At 37.2% G+C, this 27,526-nt stretch overlaps 2 protein-coding genes across 2 annotated transcripts; one reads left to right on the top strand and one right to left on the bottom strand.

Moving 5' to 3' along the window:
• The first annotated feature begins 575 nt into the window (after positions 1–575).
• Positions 576–27,526, top strand: LOC149413972 (serine protease snk-like). Its single transcript, XM_089644078.1, has 11 exons — positions 576–698; positions 2,921–3,024; positions 3,795–3,855; positions 5,890–5,987; positions 7,064–7,181; positions 7,610–7,761; positions 10,976–11,085; positions 21,720–21,872; positions 25,001–25,115; positions 25,985–26,116; positions 27,032–27,526. Exons 1-11 carry the CDS (start codon positions 632–634, stop codon positions 27,212–27,214), a joined length of 1,293 nt encoding a protein of 430 aa, XP_089500204.1. The 5' UTR covers positions 576–631; the 3' UTR covers positions 27,215–27,526.
• Positions 15,358–19,363, bottom strand: LOC149413973 (uncharacterized). The gene is made up of 2 exons (XM_089643865.1): positions 17,989–19,363; positions 15,358–15,396 (listed from the first exon to the last, which is right to left on the bottom strand). Exons 1-2 carry the CDS (start codon positions 18,967–18,969, stop codon positions 15,358–15,360), a joined length of 1,020 nt encoding a protein of 339 aa, XP_089499991.1. The 5' UTR covers positions 18,970–19,363.

Here is a 27,526-nt window from a genome sequence, read left to right as displayed (position 1 = left end):
CGCTTACAGATAAAATTACACAAGTGGATTCATCTGCACACGCATTTAAGAAGAAAACTGTGATTGAAGAAATTAAATGTGTAATAAGAGAATATGAACTGTTTTTAAAATATAAGTTTGACTTTTTTTAAATGGTATTTTTGTATAAAGCTCTTCCAAGTTTGCTAATAAACGTTATGATTTATGACGAAGGAATGTTTCATATAATATCATCCCTACCTTAAAAAAATAATAAAAAACAATTGAAACAAAGTTATATCCAATTATAAGAAGGATTAGGAAAAAACTGTTTGTTCCACCAACGGCACAGGTCATTGAGATAGACGCCAGGTCACCCCGTCCCCTGTCAAAAGTCTTTATGACCTTTTGAAAGCCAAGTTTGCCTTATTTGTTACGTTACGCGTAAAAATAATTATTTCATTCGTTAGCATTCGTTCCCTGATGTAAATTATTTTTCTCGAGTAATAATTAGAGAGTTTGCAGAGAATTATCTGTTGCGTGACCCTAAAAGTCAAAGCGCTGATTATAAACTAATAAAAATGGTAGCCGAGATTGTAACATCGCATTGTGTCTTCAAATCAGAACTGAAGCGGTGCTTTTTGTTGAAAATTATTGTCGTGAAAAAATCATAATGCGTTATTTTATAGAGATTGTGTTCACGTTATTAATGTTGGATTGTGTCGTGGGACTACAGAAAGGTAATAATTCTATCTATTAACTCTTTTGCGGATGCGTTTCATGTTTTGTGCATCCCATCTGCGTTTGCAGATACAATATTAAAACTTATTTCAACTTGTCGATTTCATTTTTCAAATTATATATCAACTTTAAAAATACCTTTAGAGACCATAAAATTAAAAAAATACTATATTTTTGAATAACCTCCAAGCATAACATGTTATTTTAATTTTAATCAGAGATTTTCAATCTTTTAGATTTATTTTTTTAAACATTACACACAAGCCGTTTTTTATTCGGGAAAATTTTTGTCATATTTTTTTGGATATATTTTTTTTTAAATTTGGAATCCTGAGCTTCTCATTTTTTTTTACTTTTCTAAAATTATCCAATAATCGAGAAAATATTTTTTTTTCTACATATTTTGTATTATAAAATATAATAACATGAAATACGAAAATAATAAGAGTGCACAAAATACTTGCCAGGGGTTCTCAAACATTTCTAAAAGGTAAAATAAGAGAGTACAGAACACTTGCCAGGGTTCTCAAGCATTTCTAAAAGGTAAAATTACAGATTTAATTTTTTTATAATTACGTAAAATTTTAAAATAATAACAATACATTAGAGATCACGGACCAGATGTACTCAAACTGTTACAAAAGAGAAAATATTAAATATTATATAAAACAGTTACTATCTTTTTGTTACATAATTACAAGTAAACATAAAATACCGAAATAAATAAATATTGAACTGCACAGGTCAGGGGTTCTCAAACTTTTTAAAATATGATAACCAAAATTATTTATTATCTGAAACTAACTTTTTAATAATCACATGAAAATATTATTGAACCGAAATAGTTATTATTATAGAATAAATATTATGCATCCGAAATACGTATTATTATAGACAAAATATTATATAACCGAAATAGTTATTATTATAGAATAAATATTATGCATCTGAAATACATATTAAAGATATTATATTATTATTCATATTAAAGAACCGAAATAGTTATTATTATAGAGAAAATATTATAGAACCAAAATCATTTTTGGGAAATAGTATATATTTTTTTAAATCAAATTATTTTGGCACTCGTCGATAATTTAAATTTTGATTACATGATAATAAAAAGAAAATATGAGTCACCCACTAAAAGTTAAAATGAGCCACCCACTAAAAGTTCTCAAATTTTTCATAAAGGCATATACAATCTACATATAATATTATAAAATTATGAATGATTTATTTTTCTAATTATTAAATTATTTGACAAAATATTAAAATTTTCTTTCTTAGAAATATTTGAAACCCTCTAACCCATGTTTTTTATCCCCTGAGGTGAGTTCTCACAAAAGCGGCGCTCTATAAATTAGCCAAGAATAAATAAATATACATATTTTATGTTATTTTTTATTTTATGTATGTAAACATTTCACTTTTTCTCTGGCCTGTGTTTTTGAACATTTTTGGGACATTGAAGGTCTAACTTCACTTTAAATTGTAGAGCCGTTTATTCAAAAAAATAAGATTCTTGCGAGAACTCCGAAGGGGTGACCATAAGTCACCTATACCGGGGTGAGAAAGCGGTGGGTAACTTCAATGGCCTGTGTTTTGTAATATTTTTGTTATTTTGTACATCAAAGCATATATTTTGCAAAAAGGTAATTTTTTGGAAAAAAATATCTCTTTCAGTAATGTTCGGCAACCGTTGGCCCATGTTTTAATGTATCTTTTCTTTTGTTAGTCTATATTTTCACGTGTTGTAATTATATTTTCTCAAATAATAAATTTCTATAGAGTTTATAATTTATATGAACACGAAAAATTTCAATGTTTGAGAGCCCCTGAAATCTGTTTTATAATATTTTCAAATTCAGGAAATAGAAGATTAATATTGAGGAAGTCCTTAAACCTTTTATAATATTTTCAAGTCTAGAGATAGAGAAATATAATATTTCGCATTAGCTTGGAAAATACCCATTGAAACGTGTATAGTAATATATTCCTTGTGCGCATAAAGCAGGAAGGATATAACTATGTATCTTTTCATAATACGTTTCTTGTATTTGGCTTTTGATATGCCACGACTTTCTTTTCTCTTGGTGTATTAAGGTTATTACGCGTCATGGTCTGGTCTATTTCAGCACATCGCTCGAATCACTACCAATGGGAATGTATGTCTGATAGCGTGTCTGTATGTGTCACCTGTTATTGTGCTATGTTACAGGTGATTCTTGCACCGTGGAGAGTACCGGGCGGCCAGGCATATGCAGGCATATATCTCAGTGCCGCGTGGTCCTTGATGCCTCCCTTGAAGGAATACCTCCTCAGGTGAAACCACTACTTGATTCTGTTATAGATCATCGGAACCAATCTGTACATACACTGTACTATACATACATATCAATGAGATATCTTTCATTTTGAAATAATATTGCCTTATATCAAACTTTTCTGAATTTTTTATGCTATGTGAAGTATATACATTTCCATTGACACTTTTTTAAGTTAATCTCTGGTACAATACACAATCCGCCTATGTTGAAAGAGGTTAACTTTTATGTCCCCAACAATTATACTCGAGGGAGATCCCATGCACTCCTATATGCTCCGAAAGCGAGGACTTCTGCCTATCAGAATGCGCCAATAAACAGAGCGACTCAACTGCTTAACGATTCTGTATTAGCCATCGACATTTTCAATGTCACCTACAGACAATTCAGTAACTATCTCTTAACACATGTCACAAAATAGTAAAACTGCCTGTGTAAACCTTTTAATTTGTAATCTTCTCCATGATATATTGGTGTATAACCGTATTATGGAGAACATGAAAAAATAAATAAATAAATAATAAATATTTTTTTTAGTAAATAATTTTCGTGAGATGAAATACAAAATAAATATAATTTTAGATCAAAGGGTTTTAGCGTGGTCCCCGGTTTGATTCTCGGTGGCAATCTTTTTACTTGCACTTTGATATTCTAATCTCAGAAATGGGATAGGTCTATGCCTGAATAATCTAGAAGCTCTGAAATATATAAATACTACAATAAACGGTTAGATAATGCGTTTTAAATTACCATTAATATTGTTTTCAGATATGCGACTATGAGGGAACCGTTCCGATTGTCTGCTGTCCTCGGGAGTCAGTATTAGAAGGTACAGTACTTATCCAGTAGACGATGGTCCTTCCATATGTAGCCTGGTGTATCTTGGTGGTGTACGCTTGTGATAGTCGATAGTCCTCCCCCTATGTGCCGCGGTGTATCTGTGTGCTGTGTGCTTGTAGTAGGCGATGGTCTCTCCCTATGTACCCTGGTGTATCTGTGTGCTGTGTGCTTGTAGTAGGCGATGGTCTCTCCCTATGTACCCTGGTGTATCTGTGTGCTGTGTGCTTGTAGTAGGCGATGGTCTCTCCATATGTACCCTGGTGTATCTGTGTGCTGTGTGCTTGTAGTAGGCGATGGTCTCTCCATATGTACCCTGGTGTATCTGTGTGCTGTGTGCTTGTAGTAGGCGATGGTCTCTCCCTATGTACCCTGGTGTATCTGTGTGCTGTGTGCTTGTAGTAGGCGATGGTCTCTCCCTATGTACCCTGGTGTATCTGTGTGCTGTGTGCTTGTAGTAGGCGATGGTCTCTCCATATGTACCCTGGTATATCTGTGTGCTGTGTGCTTGTAGTAGGCGATGGTCTCTCCCTATGTACCCTGGTGTATCTGTGTGCTGTGTGCTTGTAGTAGGCGATGGTCTCTCCATATGTACCCTGGTGTATCTGTGTGCTGTGTGCTTGTAGTAGGCGATGGTCTCTCCCTATGTACCCTGGTGTATCTGTGTGCTGTGTGCTTGTAGTAGGCGATGGTCTCTCCATATGTACCCTGGTGTATCTGTGTGCTGTGTGCTTGTAGTAGGCGATGGTCTCTCCATATGTACCCTGGTGTATCTGTGTGCTGTGTGCTTGTAGTAGGCGATGGTCTCTCCCTATGTACCCTGGTGTATCTGTGTGCTGTGTGCTTGTAGTAGGCGATGGTCTCTCCCTATGTACCCTGGTGTATCTGTGTGCTGTGTGCTTGTAGTAGGCGATGGTCTCTCCCTATGTACCCTGGTGTATCTGTGTGCTGTGTGCTTGTAGTAGGCGATGGTCTCTCCATATGTACCCTGGTATATCTGTGTGCTGTGTGCTTGTAGTAGGCGATGGTCTCTCCATATATACCCTGGTATATCTGTGTGCTGTGTGCTTGTAGTAGGCGATAGTCTCTCCCTATGTACCCTGGTGTATCTGTGTGCTGTGTGCTTGTAGTAGGCGATGGTCTCTCCATATGTACCCTGGTATATCTGTGTGCTGTGTGCTTGTAGTAGGCGATGGTCTCTCCCTATGTACCCTGGTGTATCTGTGTGCTGTGTGCTTGTAGAAGGCGATGGTCTCTCCATATGTACCCTGGTGTATCTGTGTGCTGTGTGCTTGTAGTAGGCGATGGTCTCTCCCTATGTACCCTGGTGTATCTGTGTGCTGTGTGCTTGTAGTAGGCGATGGTCTCTCCATATGTACCCTGGTATATCTGTGTGCTGTGTGCTTGTAGTAGGCGATGGTCTCTCCATATGTACCCTGGTGTATCTGTGTGCTGTGTGCTTGTAGTAGGCGATGGTCTCTCCCTATGTACCCTGGTGTATCTGTGTGCTGTGTGCTTGTAGTAGGCGATGGTCTCTCCCCATGTACCCTGGTGTATCTGTGTGCTGTGTGCTTGTAGTAGGCGATGGTCTCTCCCTATGTACCCTGGTGTATCTGTGTGCTGTGTGCTTGTAGTAGGCGATGGTCTCTCCCTATGTACCCTGGTGTATCTGTGTGCTGTGTGCTTGTAGTAGGCGATGGTCTCTCCCTATGTACCCTGGTGTATCTGTGTGCTGTGTGCTTGTAGTAGGCGATGGTCTCTCCCTATGTACCCTGGTGTATCTGTGTGCTGTGTGCTTGTAGTAGGCGATGGTCTCTCCCCATGTACCCTGGTGTATCTGTGTGCTGTGTGCTTGTAGTAGGCGATGGTCTCTCCCTATGTACCCTGGTGTATCTGTGTGCTGTGTGCTTGTAGTAGGCGATGGTCTCTCCCTATGTACCCTGGTGTATCTGTGTGCTGTGTGCTTGTAGTAGGCGATGGTCTCTCCCTATGTACCCTGGTGTATCTGTGTGCTGAATGCTTGTAGGTAAGACCTGCTTCGTGAAGGGGATACCGGGAGCATGCACTCTATTCGCCAACTGCCCGGTGGCGATGCTTGCTGCCAGAAAAGCCATACTACCAGAGGTAAATAACTGAATTACATCATAAAATCTTCCCGTCAGCAAGTTACAAAAATTCATTTTCATCGCCAGCGTAGGTTAACTTTAATACAATGTTTGTTAAATGAAAATTATCCATTTTATTCGAAATCGATAGATTTTCATTAAAACACTTTTTTTTCTAAGTATTTAAAAAAAAAAAATTACCTCTACACTCATTTTCCGCACAGATAGACTTGTCAGAAGTAAATACCTCTTATAGCGGGGACAGGGACTGACTGATATACGGGGCCATAATACACTAGCGATGGGCACAATCGATGATTTACTCGATCTTTTTGACCCTCGAAATATTTCCATACATTATCACGGACAAATCGATAATGTCAAAAATCATCACACTGTCCGAGAAAATCATTCGAAACCACAACCGTCACGTCATTGGTCAGAATTCATCGATTCCCAAATCCGAGAAAAGTTAAAAATATCTCGGATTGCTTGACAAACGAGAACAGGGGAGTATAACTCAGATCTAAATTTGAAACCAAAGAAAAGACACGGAAGGAGGGCAACACGGTATCACTTATAAACAAACAAAAACACTTTTCACCGCAATCTATGCATTCAAATTTAGCAGCTCTCTCACCGTTAACACAGGAGGAGCACAGGGAACATGTTCCCTGGCACCAACTTCTATTAATACACAATCTGCACACTTACCCTGATGGTGGACACCGTAAGATTATCTGAAAAAATGGCTAAAAGAGAAAATGAAGAATTCAATCACCATGAAGTAAAAAGTTTTGTTAGGATAAAAGTTGATTAATAAAGCCAACGAAACTGACCGCAAGCCGGATTTAAGGTTCCTACCATTTTGTTGGTAGATTTTACATCAGAGTAGGCATATGTTAAATATAACCAAAGAATAATTGTTGTCAAATGGTGATTGATTTTTGAGGTAATAAACTGTTTTGCGCGACGTTTCAGACAGCTTTGCAGTGTCCATCAGCAGGGCAATGATAATTGTTGCCTAGTTCACCCCATTGAATCATTGCTATTATTTGTTATTTCGAGTTATATGTTATGTATGTTGGATTTCAGAGATGTAATTTCCCGGACAATCATACAGAGGAAGATATTATTTGCTGCACGAAGCCCTGTCCGCCTTTGTCCAAGGGACTAGTCTCGCAGCAGCTTACCGGATCAAAGGCGGCTGATTGTGAGTATTAAATAAGTTTCAAAAAGATCAGTTGATTGTACAGCGAGTAACCACGTATCAGAAACGGCCATGTAATGACGTCCTACATGGTCGAGGGATCTATCACGACATGAGCAAGTTATTTAACATTTTAATTGATGTAAAATAACATGCCGTAGACTTGAGAGTGGTAGATACTAAAGATTTTAGTCTGTGTGCGCTTGAACTCAATGGCTGACAAGATCTGCCATATTATATGTGTATTCCATGTATTGACATGGATGGGCAGACAGTCTTGTTGGCTCGGCGTGGCGTCACATTGCCATTGACATTTTCATTGTAAACTTACAGACACATAATCATGTGTGTTTTGTAAATAACATGTATTTAGTCCCATGAATAACTGTAGGCACTTCTAACGTTTGTTTGTATTTTTGTTTCTCTTGCAGACTGCTTAGAACTAGGTGAAAACGTTATATTCCCGTGCCAACAAACAAGTTTCGGCTGGTCTCGGGGAGATCTGTGCCCTCCACTCTCACCAGAACCTCATTTGGAACACACACAGACTCCCATGGCAACTACCACCGAGGCCCCGCACTTTGTAAGTTGCAAACATTGTATTAAGTCAAATATTATATATATATATGTAATTGCGGTTTATAACAACAATTTCATGTTTGTATTTATATAAATAGGTAGATTAAAACCTAAAATATTCATTTATTTATTAAAATACTATTTAACCATTACGCAGTTTCCTACATGAGTAGGCAGAGAGGATATACCTCGGCACAACTCTGTCTTGACACACATTCCTTGCTTCATTCACATTTATACTTTGTGTCATACATAGGTACATAAGTTTCTGTTAATCTAAATCCTGAGTTGACCCAATTCGAATGTTTGATTCACTCGGTCGTGCTATGTCTTCCTCAGGCGTCACAGACTTCTTCTGCCATTTTCACTTAGTCGTCTTACATTCTCCTGTCACTCCTTTCTCCATCCGTCCGCTCCAAACGTACAAACTATCTGAGCGTCCCTTTTTAAACTTTCCCACAACGCTTGCATTATTTCCCGATGTCAATATTTGGATGGTTTTCGGACACATACGACTCAGGGATCTCATTTGTATAGCATTCAGTCAACTTTCATCCTTCCTCCGGTTCAATGCTATCAGCTATGCATCAGGGTTGGTATCAGCCCTCCATTGTGGACTTCAACTCTGGACAAAGCCTTATTTGCATTCTTTCCCGATCTCCTCATGTTTAACACGGTCATTCTTAATTTTGGCAAACGTAAACTCAGGAATCTCATTTCTACAGTATTCAGTTCAATTTTAGCATTCTTCTGCCTGTTTTATGCCTCACTATCATAAATCAGGGTTGGTATCAACACTTCATTTTGGACTGCTAGTTTCGCTTTTTTAGAATATATTAGCGCCAATCGCGTTCAGTCCTTTCCATCTCTCCTAAACATACTTCCCAAATAAACAAACTCATCCACCTGCTCCAAGTATTCATCTCTCAAAACTATATTGTACTCTTTCTTTCAAAAACCTTGACCTTAGAGTTGTTAGAGCAGGCAGCCGCACTATAAAGTAGCAGCCAGTAGTAGCTTGTAGCAGCCAATATCACCAGTTCTACTGGCTGCCACGACAAGTGCGTGAGGACTGAGGACTGAGGCATCCACACACATGTACCCTAGTCACATTTGAGGCTGGCTTCCACAGCCGACGATATTTGGCTTCCATAGAGCCCTAGGACGTTCCCTTAAATACACACTGCAGATCATGTTGGCTGCCTAGTGCGTGGCCAGTCAAGTATATACAAACTGCATTCATCCTAGACACGAGAGACCGTCGTTCTTGAAATAAGCAACATTCCAATAGACGCGTACTTCCATATTATTTGCTTATTCATTGCAATACATTTATGTATTTTGGGGATGTTAAATTTCCACGTGTTATTATTTTGTCCTTTAGTTATCTCCAAACTTGGTTGGTAAAGAAGTGGTTATCAATTTGTAACGCACGTTTCTCTCCAAATCAATATTTGTTTTATCATGTTTAATAAACGAATTTTCACGCTTATTTTATGACATGTTAAGAACACATTATTTTAAAAAATTCTTACGAAATTTTTTTTAAATGTAATTATTTATTAATTAAGTATGTTGGAGAAAAACTAAACTTTTTAAACAAAAATGAAAGACCATTAATAGAAAGGAACTAAAAACATCGGCGGGCGGGTAAAATCCTTGGCTCTGGATTCAGTGGTCACGGGATCAAATAATAAATAATAATTAATAATCATGTGTAATTGTGTATTTAAAATGATTTATATTCAATTTAATTTATTGTTTTTCTATTAATATTATTAACCCAAACTAACATGTCAATTACTTCTTTAAATTACGGTGATTCCTTTTTGGGGCATTATGCCATATTGCACTACCTCCTTCTCTATCCAAGTTTCCTCTCCAAATCAAGTCAAATCTCCTCCTTCAGTTTCCATCATCAGGGAGATGTTATTATGAGGCTGAAGGTAGTGAAGCGGGGAACAGGTGGCCACTAAACACGGCTAAAGCCATTTCAAACAAAGTTTCCATTCTGATGGCCTTTCACCGGGGCAATACTGAGATGTTTTACGATATTTTACTTCAAGTGATATAGCCCTACCATCTCCAGCCAGTCCAGGGCACCCGACAAGCAATCCGGAGGTCGCGGGTTCAAATCCCGGTATGTGCTGGTCAAGTTGTGTTATTATGTATTCATTTAAAATAGTATATAATATACAAGTACAGTTTAATCATAACAGAAACGCTGCTTGAAATGGCTTTAGTCGTGTTTGGTGACAATTTACTTATTTTTTAAGCGGCCGCTACACTACTCGCTTCGACGCTTCGACGAAGTCCTCGACGAAGTTAGCCGAAGTTCGAAGTGCGTGACCACACACTCGTGCAACTTCGCGAGTAACTCAGTCCAACCAGTCAGTGATTGGTTTATTTATGCCGGGACGCTTCGAGTCCTTTGACTCGGGCGCATTTACCGACAACAATCGAAAGTCGGGCGAAGCGAAGCGAAGTTGCCCGAAGCGGAGCGAAGTTCGTGCCCACACTATCGTATTCGGTCAACTTCGATCAACTTCGCGAGTAGTGTAGCTGGGCTATAACACGTTCATACGTGATTATATCTGGATAGGCAGGCTCTTCCGCATCTCGTTCCCCTTCCCACTACCTTCAGCTTCACAACATACCGCAATTTGGGATGCCATAGTGTCACTGGTTCCAGATGGTTGGTTGGGATGCCATAGTGTCACTGGTTCCAGATGGTTGGTTGGGATGCAATAGTGTCACTGGTTCCAGATGGTTGGTTGGGATGCCATAGTGTCACTGGTTCCAGATGGTTGGTTGGGATGCCATAGTGTCACTGGTTCCAGATGGTTGGTTGGGATGCCATAGTGTCACTGGTTCCAGATGGTTGGTTGGGATGCCATAGTGTCACTGGTTCCAGATGGTTGGTTGGGATGCCATAGTGTCACTGGTTCCAGATGGTTGGTTGGGATGCCATAGTGTCACTGGTTCCAGATGGTTGGTTGGGATGCCATAGTGTCACTGGTTCCAGATGGTTGGTTGGGATGCCATAGTGTCACTGGTTCCAGATGGTTGATTGGGATGCCATAGTGTCACTGGTTCCAGATGGTTGGCGGTAAAAAATGATTAAAGCAAATGAAAAAACGAAAATCAGCAAACATTTTGTGAGCAATTTAAAACAACACTTGCTTAGAGATTAATATGAAGTTGTGTTGTGTTCCCAGGGACATATTGGAACAGGTCGGAGAGAAGAGATCTCCTGGCAGTTGATTCCAGTGATATTACTGAGTGACAGGTGGGTGCTGGGCTCTGCATTCTTCATTACATGGATTAGGTGAGTTTATTGTTTCTTCATTTAAAAATTCAACTCCTTTTAATAATGACTGCAAAGATGATTTGATATTTGAACAATCTCACTTTAAAGATTTAAGCGCATTTTAAACGATATTTCCCAAACTCTTGGTGTACACTGTGTCTGGAAACTCGTGGTATACGCGGCGAACTAAATAATTTACCTCATATAATTGAATGAATTGAGTGTTGCGAAGTCCTGTTTTACCTCGACCGTTTTGCATTTCATCTGTCTGTATGTTTAGTTTGGGTTCAGAATGGTGGCCGTTTTAATTGTTCAGTAAAGATTACTTTCTATGTAAAATTGTCGTGTTTACTTCTTTATTTGCATTTTTTCAATATTATGGCACCTACCTGCCTGAAGAATATTTGAAAACAGAAATGTCATTGAGACCTTTTTGTATAAGCCCTTATTTGAAATTTAAAAAACGGTACAAAAACCATATATTTGTTTTATAAGTAAACACGTATTAAATATCTACTAATAAATCTTATGACTTCAGAAGAAATTATGCTTACTATTAGCTTCACACAGGAGGCCCGGAGAAAAATAGTTCCCCTCTTTGGGGATGCTGTGTGGGGCGTCTTTTTAGGAAAGGAAGGATGGGAAGTTCTGGGAAGGAGGAAGGTACAAGGGGTGAATAGGAATCTGGGGGTTAGTTATGAATCCATCCCTCCCACTGCCGTGCGAGGCAATGTTCCGAGAGAGTCCTGTTGGAGAGGTCAAAAGGTCTCCGTCAACCAGTCTCTCCCGATCCGGCCTGCCATGCAGTTGGTGGGCAGACACATCTGCCGCCAAGACACCGATAAACCTGATGAACCGGGCACCCCTGCTAAGTCACCAAACGTTGCGAACCACTTGGGGTGACCTATGACAGAGGTGTTGGTTATGTAATAAATAGTTCTCGGGGCGGCGGTACCTATACCCGCCTCAATTCACCGCGTATGCGACTTCTTTTCCAATTCTAAGAGCTTCGTTAGTTCAACTCTGTTTTTATTTTTTTTATTTTATTTTATTTTATTTTTTTTATTTTATTTTATTTTATTTTTTTAAATACATGAACGGCTATACTGCCTTTTATAAATAAACATATAACAGAGTACAAAAGTAAGAAAAATAATATAATTACATAGTAATAGTTTTAAACTTAAAAATAACATACAATTATTTTGTGTATCATTACCAAAAATAACAAAAAAAGAACAATGAGAAATATCATCATTTCATTTCAACATGTCCATATTGTGTATATAAAGTTACATTATGGAAAAATAATTTTTGAGTGCATGTTTATATTGCGCTAATTTAAAAAAAATAAATGTCGCCGATGTTGGCATGTTCATTTCCCAAAATGTGTAATCGACTGATTGGTGAGTAATAATGTGATAATGTGTGTGTGTTATTATAGTAGAACGGTAGAGTCAGTCTATTGTTAGCGCGACCAGGGCAATGAAATCGTATTAGTTCTATTAAATCAGGGGTATCCAGGACCGAGTGAATAATTTTATATAATATTAATAGATCACAGATTTTTCTGCGATCTGATAAATTTACGAGATTAGTCCAGTTTAATAACAAATTATAGTCCACGGATTCTCTTGGAATACCTAATTTAAAATTAATATACCTAAGGAATCTATGCTGGACTTTTTCAATCGCTTGAATATGGATATTGTAATGTGGAGCCCAAATCGTAGAGTTATATTCCAAAATGCTTCTCACTAACGTTATGTATAAAATGCGAATAGTATCAATGTTACAAAATTGTTTGGTTATTCTAATAATAAATCCCAAAATCTTCATTGCTCTATTAATAATATTAGTTATATGGCTAATAAATGTAAGTTTTGAGTTAAAAATAATACCTAGATCATTTATTGTTTCTACTGAGTTTAATATAATTTTGTCAAGATTGTATTCATAAATTGTCGGTTTCTTTATTTTATAAAATCTTATTATTTGACATTTACTAATGTTAAGTGCCAGTTTATTGCATATACACCAATTAAACAAGTTGTTTAAATTTTTTTGTAAAATTATGCAATCAGAAATATTTTTAATTTTTTTATATAATTTTAAATCATCAGCAAATAACAGGATATCAAGATCGGAAAAAACGTCTACTATGTCATTAATAAATAAAATAAACAGTATTGGTCCTAAATGGGAGCCCTGTGGCACACCACTAGTGGCAGAAAAGGCATCCGATATTACGTCATTTAACTTTACAAACAGTTGCCTATTTGCTAAATAACTCTCTACCCATTTAAGAAAGTTCCCGGTTATACCCATACTCCATAATTTATTTATTAATATTTTATGACAAACTTTATCGAACGCCTTGCTGAAGTCAGTATAATATATCGAATCTACTTGACATTTATCTGCAAAGGCATTCGCTATAAAGTTTTCATATATTAGTAGATTTGTCAGAGTTGATCTATTCTTCATGAAACCATGTTGAAACCTTGTTATAATCCCATTTAATTTAAAAATAATTTTATCCAAAATAATTTTTTCAATTAGTTTTGGAATAGTTGACTGTATACACACAGGTCTATAGTTGCGTATATCGCATTTGTCACCTTTTTTAAATATGGGTGTGATGTAACTATTTTTCCATGCAATTGGAAAATATCCCGATGACAATGACATATTAAAAATTAAATAGAGGGGATACGACAAGGCATGTAGTGTTTCAATAGAATTGGTGGTATTTTGTCAGGACCTGAACTTTTTTTATATCTAATTTGTTAATATGGGTTTTAATTTCATTTATATCTATGCGAATGTTAGAAATTTGTAAATTGATGTTAGATGAAAAAAAAGGAATTTCACTATTATCAATTGTGTTGTCATATACATCTTTAAAAAATGAAGCAAATAAATTAACAATAGTTTCCGCATTATTTCCATTTATGCCGTTATAATACATGCTAGCAGGTATATCTATTTCATTTCTTTTTAATGACTTTGAGTACTTCCATAAAGTGTTGATGTCGTTATTTGCAATTGAATTTTCCACATTATTTAAGTATTCTTTGTAACAATTTTTAGAAAGATCGTGACATTGGCGCCGAATTGAATTGAATTGAATATAATCTTTAATTGATTTAGAATTTTTGTACTTTTTATGTATTTTCTTCTTCAAGTCAATTAAATCTTTACTGAACCACTGAGGGAAAACATTATTTTTACATTTAATGTAAGGCACACTTTTTTCTATGATATTGTGAATTATTTTATAGAATACGTTGATATTTTCGTGAATATTTTCTTGTTTTAAAAAAGTCCAATCAGTAGCATTTAAGCATTCATTCTTCTTCTTCAATGGCCCTACAGCCCATTTCGAGCCTTGGCCTCCTTTAACATGAGCCTCCACCGCCCTCTGTCCTCGGCCATCGTCTTCCAATCTGCAACATGGAGTAGTCCTCTGGCATCTTTCCTGACATCGTCCTCCCATCTCAGCCTAGGTCTGCCCGCCTTACGTTTGCCTCCCGGGTGTCCTGTTAGAACCTTCTTTGGTACACGTGTGCTTGGCATTCGGTGCACATGTCCGGCCCATCTTAGTCTTTGGAGCCGTAAATGAGTAGAAAGTTAAGCATTCATTAATATGATTAAAATCAGCTTTATTAAAATTGTGAAGTGATTTTTTGCACTGTCGATTTGGTATTTTATTTAGTGATACGCTAATATTTAATGGAGGATGATAATTATCTACAGGTAATATTATTTCACTTGATTTTGCTACAGTTACTGAAGTATCACTTGAAAATACCAAGTCCAGTATTTTGTTATTACAATTTTCAATTTTATTTAATTGTGTTAGATTTATAAAATTTGACATGCTTATAACTTCTTTGTATATAGTTGACAATCCAGCGTTTTCTATACCTGTCAATTCCATAAAGTTTTGATTCCAAATGATGTTCGGAAGATTAAAATCGCCAGTTATAATTATTTTTACTTTTGGATATTTTAATTGTAAAATTTCAATTTCTTCAAAATGCTTAGTATAAATACTTAAATCCGATTTAGGCAGAATGTACACATTACCCAATAAAATTCTGTTTTTACCTGTATTAATCATAACAAATAATTGCTCTATTTCAACGTTTTTTGTATTTAACTGTCTGGAGACAATATTTTTCGCTACTGCAATCAGAACTCCACCACCTCTTCTTTTATTGTTTTTAATGTCATCGTTTGTAGATTGATTTCTATCCCGGCGGAAAACGTTGTATCTTGACATTCCTAGTTCTGCAGTGTGAATATCCGGATGTAACCAAGTTTCTGTGAAAATCAACACATCAAATATTGAAGTAGTTATTTCTAGTCTGAGAGTGTCCAGTTTAGTTCGAATTCCTCTGACGTTTTGATAATATAGGTAACAGTGATTTAATTTATTGTGTAGTTTTTTGGTGTATGCTGTTGAACGATTTTCGGAATAGGATGAACATATTTTATCGTGAGATTTGTTTCACCGCTATTTTTCCGTTGTTCTAATTCTATTATCAGATTCTTCATGTGATTTCGTTGAGTTATTGTCAAGTCCGGTTTTATCTTAATTCCATCGGTAATTTTAAATTTATTCCGAAGAATGTATTTTACTTGGAAAGAATCTTCAAATACCACTTTAATTGGTCTGAGGACTCCAGGTTTTTTAGCACGGAGTCTGTATATTTTTAGATTTTGTGTTGGTATGTCATCAATTTTTTTGATAGTGGATATTATTATTTTTGAGTCATTTGTCAAATTTTCTTCTTGAGACAACTCACTTTCCGGTACGGTTAGAAAGATTGCATTTTTCGATTATTCCTTCCTTTCTTCCAATTCCATTATGGTTTCACAAAGGTCTGGAATTATTTGAGTCTGTTGATTTTGAGACAAGTTTTTGTAAACGGCGAGTTCACCTTCCAACTTCGCCATTATAGCCGCCATATGAGAAATTGAAACCATGATGTTGTTGGACTCCGGTATTATTTTTGCAATCTGCTCTTTGTTAAATTTATTATTAGGGTGCATCATGACATTTGTTAATTTGTCAACTGCTTCCTTTGCAATTGTGACGAAATTAATAGATTCCATATTAATTTAGATATCTGAAACTTTTCGTTAATATTTTTGAACCGCACAGTGCAACACCCTTGATTTATTTTTGTTATTTGTTTTTGAGGTATTATGCCGTGTTGCGCTAACTCCTTCTTTAGCCAACGTTTTTGCCAACTTTAGCCAACGTTTTTGCTCGGCAATTGCCGATTTGTCAGGGTGGCCGAGTTTACAAGCTCTGAAGTGTTCCGAAATTCTTTTGGAGATAGTCCGCTCTGTCTGGCCTACATAGACGGAACACTTCAGAGCTTGTAAACTCGGCCACCCTGACAAATCGGCAATTGCCGAGCATTTGATTGACACCGGGCATTACTTTGGATTTGTTCCTGAAATCCTGGGGAGACCGAAAACTTATAGAGCACGGCTGATTACGGAGGCCATTGAAATTCATAAAAATCCCGTAAACATTAATAGAGACGATGGAGCTAAGCTCAATAGTTCTTGGTATCCGGTAATTGACGGATACACCAGAGCTAAACGAAGAAAACCACTTTAAATAAAAAAAATATAAAAAAATATAAAAAAATGATACGTTAATGTGAGCTCAGAGGGTTGGAGCTGGCAACACGGTATCACAACCTCATACTTAAGCTCACATTTTAACACAACCTCAAATAAGACATCTGCCCTGATGATGGACACTGCAATGCTGTCCGAAACGTTGGCTAAAGAAGGAGTTAGTGCAACACGGCATAATACCCCAAAAACAAATAACAAAAATACTTTTGGCCGTGAAAATCTTAAATCATATTTACCCTTGATTTATATTGGAATAGGTACTGCACAGGTAATGTTTAATATAGGTACCTGCCGCAGAGTTCACACTGTATTATTGGCACATTTATGATTAATTTCGCCTTTTGCTTCGAGCAATATTCAAGAATATAATTTTAATAATAAAATTGATAATTCTCACCGTAATAGGTAGTATGTTTACGTAATTTTAAATAGCACTTTCTTTAACCTATACTGGTAACTGTTTTAAGCCACTATTATTAGTATAAACACTATTTAATAATATTATTATGAAAAGGTTAAGGAATACGTGTACTCACTTTGACAGTTGTTGTAGTTTTTTGCTTCGTTAATAAGCCAGTAATTTAGCATAACGAACGACATTATTAAAGAAGATATGTATATTGACAGTTAAACGAAGCTTATCTGATGCTATGGAGGCCTAAAATATGTTTATCGGCCGTCGGATCATTTCTTATCAATTGTTGACCATATATGACATATGGCTTTATCGACTGACCGTGCTAGACCTTCAGTAACTTTAAGAGATACAGATTGCTTTTGGAGTGTTTCTCTTGTATTAAGTAAGTACCGGTATTTCAATGGAAGATGCTCCGGTTAACCCATATTATCCCAAGCATATCTAGACTTGTACGATTTTGATGAAAATTTGGTCTTAGCACCTTATAATGTATGTCATAAAAAATCAATTTAAAAAAAATAATTATTTCATTTATTTGCTGAGTTTTGGAACCGATCGATTAATCGATCAGTAGGAATATACCTACGTGGGTAGTATTCATAAGAATGTTACTTATTGTGGAATAAAAAACTATGTATATACCATACTTTATTATTTTTTATAAAAATTATATATTTTAAAACTGTTTGGAATTAATTAAGACATTGTGTATATCTATGAAATGTATTTTGAATGGAAAACGACAGAACATTTCTGATGTAAAGCGACATTGCACGTTGAACATTTCATAAAAAAAATTTATGACATAATCCACATCGTGTAGATTTAATTTGGTTGACAGTGTGATGGGCCTTTTCATCTAGCCTTATAGAGTCTGGAACCCGTTTTATAAAAGCCAGTAATGACCTAGGCACCAAGAGTTTCCCAACGGAGGTGTTAGAGGCTTCTTTCATTAGAAAATATGTTGTAACTATATACCTGGTAAATGATAATAGATCATGACAACTGTTGCCCTTTTTCGATGCTGGGGATATTTTATATAATTGAAAGGCATTGTTCACACACGCATTGAGAGGGAACATAAGTAGTTGCCAATACCATCTCTTCAGCCTAGTGGAAATTCGGTAGCACCCCACATTTTGATCTAGGCGATCTACGCCGCCCATATATTTATTATAATTTATAAAACACCTGGGTTGATCAACATCCTTTTTTTGTTTGTCACAAAAACGCTTGACCTTTCCTACAGGTTCTACACCACACTGCGTAGACGCAACCGTCACATTAACTCTAAAATTGTCTTTCCCTTTCTGAATGGCATTTTTTTCAGTTTCTGAACGCAACAGCTCAAATACCTCTTCATCAAAAAACAACTCGAAAAATTGTATTGGTGTTTCAACATCTTCAAGGAAACTGGGTATTGTGGTCACTTGTTCAGGCTTGTCCGGAATATCTATAGCCCTCCAACGTCTAGATACTGGAACACGTTTTTTTTTCTGCGGAGGTGGTTTTGCTGATGATGTACTAGGCGTAGGTTGGAGAGTGTGATCGTCCAAGAAACTGTCTTCCACGTCGATACAAGTTTCTGTAGCAACAGTGGCCCTAAGTTCATCTTCTGCTAATAGTTGTTGCCTCGACAAATTATTTATATGGGTAGATTCCTCGTCACCACCATCTTCGTCACTTTTATCATAATTATCTGGTGGAGTAATATAAATATCAGCCGATAAAATATTCGTGTCATCTACCAGATGTGAAATAATTTCATTTACTGACAAACTGTAACAAAAACAACAAAAATATCTAAATAAAACCTTCATATGAATGCATAACAACACACTGGTATATCATCCTACTGATCGAAAAATCGATCACTTTATAAAATACCAATTTTTCTACCCACAATCAATTTTATAATAATTTCAATATGTTACAATATTGTGAAAAACATTATTCTAAGTATAAAACCACAAACATAAATAGAATTATATTATAATATACCAAAACTACTTACGTTTTACGACAAGACATATTTTTTAAGAAAAATTGCCTTACAAACAGTTTAAATTGGAATAATAAACGCGGGAATTGTGAAACGTAAAAAATACTGCTTGACAACTAATAGTTTCAGGTGTACCAATATAAAAAAATTAACAACGAATGTGTTCACAATTTCACATAAAAAAATAAAGTATCAACCGATCAAATAATCGATCACTAGGAAGATATGGGTTAACGAGCATCATAGATCCTTTGGCACCGGCGCATAGCCGTGGGACCCGCCAAATATTTTTACACAGTTATCACATTTGTCTCATGAGAACAGGTTGTTTCAAAGATTGTCTTTTTATTAAATTCTACAGCTTGGCTGTGTTTGTTCCCTCCTAAGATATGGGTTTCTTCAAGACCCTCTTCAAGAATTACTTTCTTTCCTCAAAATAACCGACAACAGTGAAATTATTTTCCCGAGGCCTAGTTTAATAATGTCTTTTTTTTTTAATATTTCTGATTTTGGATCAATTTTGAAAATATCGTTTTTGTTAATCCTTAGCCATTTGTCAACCACTCTAGCTAGTTAACTGAAAAGGCACGGACCGCCACTGGTAAACACTCATATAACTGTAATATACATTCAAATGATGTAAGCCTGACTGCTCTGTGCTTACCGTTAAACCTAATGTTAAATACATTGGTATTATATGAAGTGGAAATTACAAACAGTACAAAGGATAACAAAATGATTGTATAGTTTTTAAAAGAATAAGCCCGTCGTCCCACGGATCAGGAACAAAACGACACAGGGTTTTATAGCACTCGGTTTATTTCGATTCCTTACCGACCCGTGGGACAACGGGCTAAGATAAATATTTAATTTTAGAGTAGAACCATTTATTTCTCACTAAATCATTCTCGGGGGAGGTACATTCAAAACATTCCACAAAATATTAATAAAATATATTTTTAATTACCCCCCCCCCCACTATCAGACTAATTCAAGACTTTAAAGTCCCTTCCCTGCAAATCTATTTATATAAATAAAAACGAAAATGTTAGTTTGTTCAAAGTTCTTCTGATTGCTTCGTTATTTTGACACAACGTTGCATTCGAATACGCTATATAGCATATTGATGTCACCTGTGACAGGTAAAACATGTTTTCTTCTTAAAACAACGCCATCTGTTGGACGTAAAAGCAACATGCGCCATTGTTTCTCTATCTACACAGACAGACTGAACCACAGCAACGCGTGGCGGGGTACTGCTAGTTATTTATGAAAAATAGCTCTTTTACAAATTCACTTGTTTTGATGATAAAAACATAAAACCACTTTCGAACAGAAATAAACTAAATATTCTTGGCTGAATAACTATCATAACACAACCACAGACCAACCATTTTATAAAAATATCCTCGCTGATGTACCATAGGCTTTCCATAGAGCTTTTCTAAATCTTATGTAGACTGTAGCCTTCCTCTTGTTTCGAAGGTAAAGTGTGCAAAATTTCACCGATTTCGGAATAAAACTGTAGATTTATATATGTATGAAAGTTCCGCCGGTTTCCTCCCCGCGGCCGCCCGTGACTCCTTCTTATTATTCTGTTTATATTATATGTCTGACCATAGTAGAAAAGGAGATGAGAAGTTAGTTTCATGAGGATTTGTCATTTGGTGACAGATATAGCACCACATGACCCGACTGGTTTTAAGCCACGCATTCCGTATTTCCACCAATTTATAACACATTTCTCTTGAACAATTAAGAGTTCCTAAAATACCTATAAATTGTTTTTGAAGATAATATTTATACATTTGAGTCGAAACGGTAACTATAGGAAATTCCATCGATCGAAAAAAATCTCAAAGTGTGCTCCGAAAATGATAACAGACCAATTTTGTTCTGTTATTTAACATGTCGTAGGTATTAACAAAAATCACAGTGTTTCTTTAAATACAACTTAGGCATTTTTAGAAAGAATTCTTACTAAACGAATCGTGTTTCATTAAATATTTTAACAATTTTCGCAAAATTATTGTCGTTTCATATCTCCCTTCAAACAATCTTCTTCATCTTTTTGAACGCTTACTACGGAGCCTTAAGAACTCTCTCTATCTGTTCGAAGAGTAAAGTTAGCGAGATGAGTCAGTAGTTGAACAGAATCAATTCCGATATCGACATATATATATTTAGTTTTTAAGAAGTTGCTTTTAAACAGCATCTTTGTTGTCGCTAGTATGGTACGCAGTTATTTTATTTTTCACTCCATGTTTACAAATGATACACCATAGTGTATAGCTACACTAAATTCTGCTTTGTAATACGAGTATGTATGTACCGACTTATATGAATGCAATTTATTTCAAGACGCTTTGAAATTAACGATTTTGTAATGTATTTAAAAGAATAAAAAATTGAATTGAATTGAATCAGCGGTTTTCCTTTGAAATATAAAACCATAACAAATATATTATGGTGGTGAATCTCAGATGACGTAGTGATTGTATTAGACAATTAGACCTACTGAAGATGCACATGGCAATGTTAATATAACCTGCACTTCTTTTGTTTCAGCTCAGAGAAGTTCGTCGGATTGGGGGGGAACTTTACACCTCAGTACAACCCTGACGCTATTTACAATGTGATAAAAACACACTCCCACCCACTATACAACAGGACTTACTCACGCGCGTATAACGACATCGCCCTTCTGCAGCTTGACAGACAGTAAGCTTTTCATAATTATACTAAACATTAGTAAAAATCACAAAACAAATAAGTTCATGGGTGCGACCGGAATTTAAAAAAGAACATTTGCTATTACGGCGTTTACTCTAGCAACTGAGCTATCTCCCGAACCTTCAGACCTGCCGCACTTCTTCATTCCGTTTTATACACATTTAAGTGTGTACATATTATTTTATCAACATTACCAATCTGACGGCCACCGTGGTCGAGTGCTAAGGCTCTCGACAAGCAATCCGGAGGTCGGAGGTTCAAATATAAAATCTTATTTTAACAATTTATTATGTAGTACATTTGCAGTACTTTATAGAGTGGAATATACTCTCAGTATCGCCCTGGTGTAAGACTACCATTCAGAATTGAAACGTTGCTTGAGGTGGCTTTAGCCGTGTTTGCTGACCAGATCTAAACAGCCAGGTACTTTCCCACCTTCCTCTTCCCCATCTCCTAGGTTAGTTCCTTATAACTTATTAGCAGGAATAGTTCCACCTGTATAGTGCCACCTCAGTGTAGGTCGACCAACAAACACTCCTATGTCCTGTTCTATCTTCCATTCTTGCTACATGCCCTGCTAGCGGAACAGGCCCACTGTTGCTTCACATGGTCTGATGCTCTGTAGGGAACTCGCTTGCATACAAGGGTTAGTTCAAGCAACGCCGGTTCCTTATAACTTATTAGCAGGAATAGTTCCACCTCAGTGTAGGTCGACCAACAAACACTCCTAAGTCCTGTCCTATCTTCCATTCTTGCTACATGCCCTGCTAGCGGAACAGGCCCACTGTTGCTTCACATGGTCTGATGCTCTGTAGGGAACTCGCGCGCATACAAGGGTTAGTTCAAGCAACGCCGGTTCCTTATAACTTATTAGCAGGAATAGTTCCACCTGTATAGTGCCACCTCAGTGTAGGTCGACCAACAAACACTCCTATGTCCTGTCCTATCTTCCATTCTTGCTACATGCCCTGCTAGCGGAACAGGCCCACTGTTGCTTCACATGGTCTGATGCTCTGTAGGGAACTCGCGCGCATACAAGGGTTAGTTCAAGCAACGCCGGTTCCTTATAACTTATTAGCAGGAATAGTTCCACCTGTATAGTGCCACCTCAGTGTAGGTCGACCAACAAACACTCCTATGTCCTGTCCTATCTTCCATTCTTGCTACATGCCCTGCTAGCGGAACAGGCCCACTGTTGCTTCACATGGTCTGATGCTCTGTAGGGAACTCGCGCGCATACAAGGGTTAGTTCAAGCAACGCCGGTTCCTTATAACTTATTAGCAGGAATAGTTCCACCTCAGTGTAGGTCGACCAACAAACACTCCTAAGTCCTGTCCTATCTTCCATTCTTGCTACATGCCCTGCTAGCGGAACAGGCCCACTGTTGCTTCACATGGTCTGATGCTCTGTAGGGAACTCGCGCGCATACAAGGGTTAGTTCAAGCAACGCCGGTTCCTTATAACTTATTAGCAGGAATAGTTCCACCTCAGTGTAGGTCGACCAACAAACACTCCTAAGTCCTGTCCTATCTTCCATTCTTGCTACATGCCCTGCTAGCGGAACAGGCCCACTGTTGCTTCACATGGTCTGATGCTCTGTAGGGAACTCGCTTGCATACAAGGGTTAGTTCAAGCAACGCCGGTTCCTTATAACTTATTAGCAGGAATAGTTCCACCTCAGTGTAGGTCGACCAACAAACACTCCTAAGTCCTGTCCTATCTTCCATTCTTGCTACATGCCCTGCTAGCGGAACAGGCCCACTGTTGCTTCACATGGTCTGATGCTCTGTAGGGAACTCGCGCGCATACAAGGGTTAGTTCAAGCAACGCCGGTTCCTTATAACTTATTAGCAGGAATAGTTCCACCTGTATAGTGCCACCTCAGTGTAGGTCGACCAACAAACACTCCTATGTCCTGTCCTATCTTCCATTCTTGCTACATGCCCTGCTAGCGGAACAGGCCCACTGTTGCTTCACATGGTCTGATGCTCTGTAGGGAACTCGCGCGCATACAAGGGTTAGTTCAAGCAACGCCGGTTCCTTATAACTTATTAGCAGGAATAGTTCCACCTGTATAGTGCCACCTCAGTGTAGGTCGACCAACAAACACTCCAATGTCCTGTCCTATCTTCCATTCTTGCTACATGCCCTGCTAGCGGAACAGGCCCACTGTTGCTTCACATGGTCTGATGCTCTGTAGGGAACTCGCGCGCATACAAGGGTTAGTTCAAGCAACGCCGGTTCCTTATAACTTATTAGCAGGAATAGTTCCACCTGTATAGTGCCACCTCAGTGTAGGTCGACCAACAAACACTCCTATGTCCTGTCCTATCTTCCATTCTTGCTACATGCCCTGCTAGCGGAACAGGCCCACTGTTGCTTCACATGGTCTGATGCTCTGTAGGGAACTCGCGCGCATACAAGGGTGGAAACTGTGATATATACCTAGCGCAGACCCTTGAAACATCGCAGATAGTCTGAATTCTCGACAAATCAGTTCTAATTTTGAAAATAATGACACTTAAATTCAAAACCAAAGTTCTGGATATGATTTAAAATTTTCACGTCTTTAATTTACAGTGATTTCTTTTTGGGGTATTATGCCATGTTGCGCTAACTCCTTCTTTAGCCAACATTTCGGACAGCATTATAGTGTCCATCATCAGGGCAGATGTGTAATCGAATGTGAATTTACATGTTTATTTGTAATTACTGTAATGCTGTCCGAAGTGGGCTAAAGAAGGAGGTAACGCAATATGGCATAACACCCCAAAAATAAATCAAAGTTCTGGAGTTCATTGAACCAGAGTTACGGACAGAGTCACAACCGACATTAGAACCTATTTGTAATTATTATTACAATGTTACAGTCAATAATCTGTTGAAAAGTAATGTCACGATATTTATTATTTTTATGAAATTTTATAATTTATTGTTACTTGATTACCATTATTTCCAATGTCAAATAACAGGTGACAGGGTCTCAAGAGTGTCATGCGTCATGCGTCATGCGTCATGCCGGAATATTGGCATACCGCACCTAAAGGGTTAAGGAATATTATTGCATTGCACTACCACTTCAAAGTTTTACAGAAATAAATTATATAAATTTCAGGGTAACCTTCACAAGCAGTATAATCCCAGTCTGTCTCCACACCGGCACAACTCTTCCTGACAGTGGCTTCATCCTCACTGGGTGGGATGACTCACTCACCATACCTCCCCAGAAGGTTAGAACACATTTCTCTGCCAATGACCAAGAATGAACAATGACCGATGATGTGATTACTATATTATGGACAGCTGTGGCTGGTACTAAATGTACATTTGTTTAAATAGATATCTAACCCCGCAGGGGTAGGCAGAGAGGATGGACCGCCACACAACTCTGTTTTAACACACACTCCTCGCTTCATGCACATTCATACATAGGTTCTGTTAATCTGAATCTTGAGATGACCCAAGTACTTGCCATGTCTACCTTGGGAGTCCCAGACTCCTTCTACCATCCACTCCTTTCTCCGTACATTCGCTCTACATGTCAAACCCATCTTAGGGTCCCTTTATAAAACTTTTCCACAAAGCTTACATTATTGAATTCTTCCCGATCTCCACATGTTTATGGTATTTCTACCACTCTGAAGAGGAGAAATGAAATGTTGATTAAAGCACACACTTAGAAGTAGCTGCTTCAAATCCTCGCGTGTAATTTCACGATAAATGATTAATTTATTAAAAGTAATGTACATATATATTTGTGGCACGTTCCAGAGTGGAAGATACTCTCAGTATCGCCCTGGTGAAAGATCTTCATCCGGATCAAATTTATCTTGAAATGGCTTTAGTCGTGTTTGGTGACTAAATCTAATTGGTCAGGTACTTCTTCACCTTACTCTTCTTCATCTCCTTCGCCTCCCCACTTCCTCAATTGGGGATGTCATAGTCCCACTGGTTCTAGACGGTTGGGAGTAGTTGAGAGACTTGTTTAGTATTTACATTAAAAAACACATTTTTTCAAAACGTCACTTCACATTGTAATACTATACGGATTGTTCTCATTGGATTAAACAATTAGTTGGTACGTTTTTCAAAATTTCAGACGACAATGCAGAGAGTATCTCAGGAGGAGTGCTCTAGAACATTCCCCGCTGACAGCTCTTACCACCCTGCCGGTGTAAAACATGACCTGGAGATTTGCAGCCGCCCAGTCAACACAACTGGAGAATGTCCGGTATGTAACACTGGGATGCATTGTACACCAAGCTCATTATAACAAGGGTGTTTTTTTATTATTCAATATTGATAATAAAACATTGATGTAACAAGAATTTTATAAATAACAAAAGAGTAGTCCCGCTGCCTGCCCCATGGCAGCTTGTCTACAGGTCTACCATTTTTTTCAATTTAATTAACATAACACATAATAATTTTGCATATAAAAATTAGTTTTAATTTCTTAATAATGTCTATATTATGTAATGTAACATTCAATCTCTTAGGACGGGTTGTTTCACAGAATTTGAACAATTCATCAAATTTCAAAGTTGATTTTCAAGTTCTGTGAAGGTTCTATTCAAGTTCTGTTAGTATTTCAGCTTTGTGAATCCCTTGGCCAGTAATTATATAATAATAGAACTTGAATAGAACCTACACAGAACATGAAAATCCACTTTGAAATTGGATGAATTGTTATTATTCCTTGAAACAACCCGTCCTTATTCTTCTTCTGATTGCTCTCTTCTCTCGGAATGTATCTACTATTAAGGAGAAACGACTTCCTTAATTAATTCCTCCCGTGGATTATCATTTGGGTAACTTTTTCATATTATATGATTAAGTAGGTAGGTATATAAGTACCTACTAGTATAATTAATTAATGTTACTTCTGAAAACTTATATACCTAGGTAGGTATATAAGTTTTCAGTGAGAGAAAAACGAAAACATACATTTTTTGGGAGCGAGGACTTTTATTCACAGAAATACTAGGGTTAGGTTAGGTTAGGTTAGGTTAACCAAACCATTTCCATTGACCATGAATGTAAACACTGACCACCTACCGGTTTTAAAGAAGCGATTAATTAATTAAAATGAATTAATAATCTGCCATTTGAAGTGTGTTCACTTTATCACTTTATTTGTTCTCAGGACTGGTACTATGGCAGCCCGCTGACAATATCCAACAGCCCCAGGGTGGCCTGTACTCACCTGCTGGTGGGGTTGGCATCCTGGTATAACACTTCACCCTGCATAGTGACCAATACGCGGATATCTACCTTTGTCTCTTGGATAGAGGGTATTGTGTGGCCTGAAAGCGGTGTTGTTGTTTAGGACCGTGTTTTAAGCAATTTGTAATTTTTTTTTTCATTCTGCATATAATGGTATCAATAGAATTAGTTAAGGGGGACAGTTGCCCTAATCTCCCACCCAGTGTATACAGGGTGTCTGGAAACTTGTAGTACAAGCGCAAACTGGCGCATCTACGTCACATGGAAAACCGAAAAAATACTCTGGTTTTGTTCTATCAGAGCAATTCAATTCTTTTGTTACATTTTTTATATTAAAACCTTTTTTAACCGGGCCGACGCTTCGACACATTTTAAAATACTACCAATTAAAAAAAAATTATAAATTCCAACTTCT

This window comes from Hesperophylax consimilis, chromosome 20, assembly GCF_061612785.1.
Source record: "Hesperophylax consimilis isolate HC1 chromosome 20, BYU_Hcon_1.0, whole genome shotgun sequence".
Classification (NCBI taxonomy): domain Eukaryota; kingdom Metazoa; phylum Arthropoda; class Insecta; order Trichoptera; family Limnephilidae; genus Hesperophylax; species Hesperophylax consimilis.
Note: the sequence above shows the minus strand (reverse complement) of the source record. Positions and strands in the feature narration are given on the sequence as shown.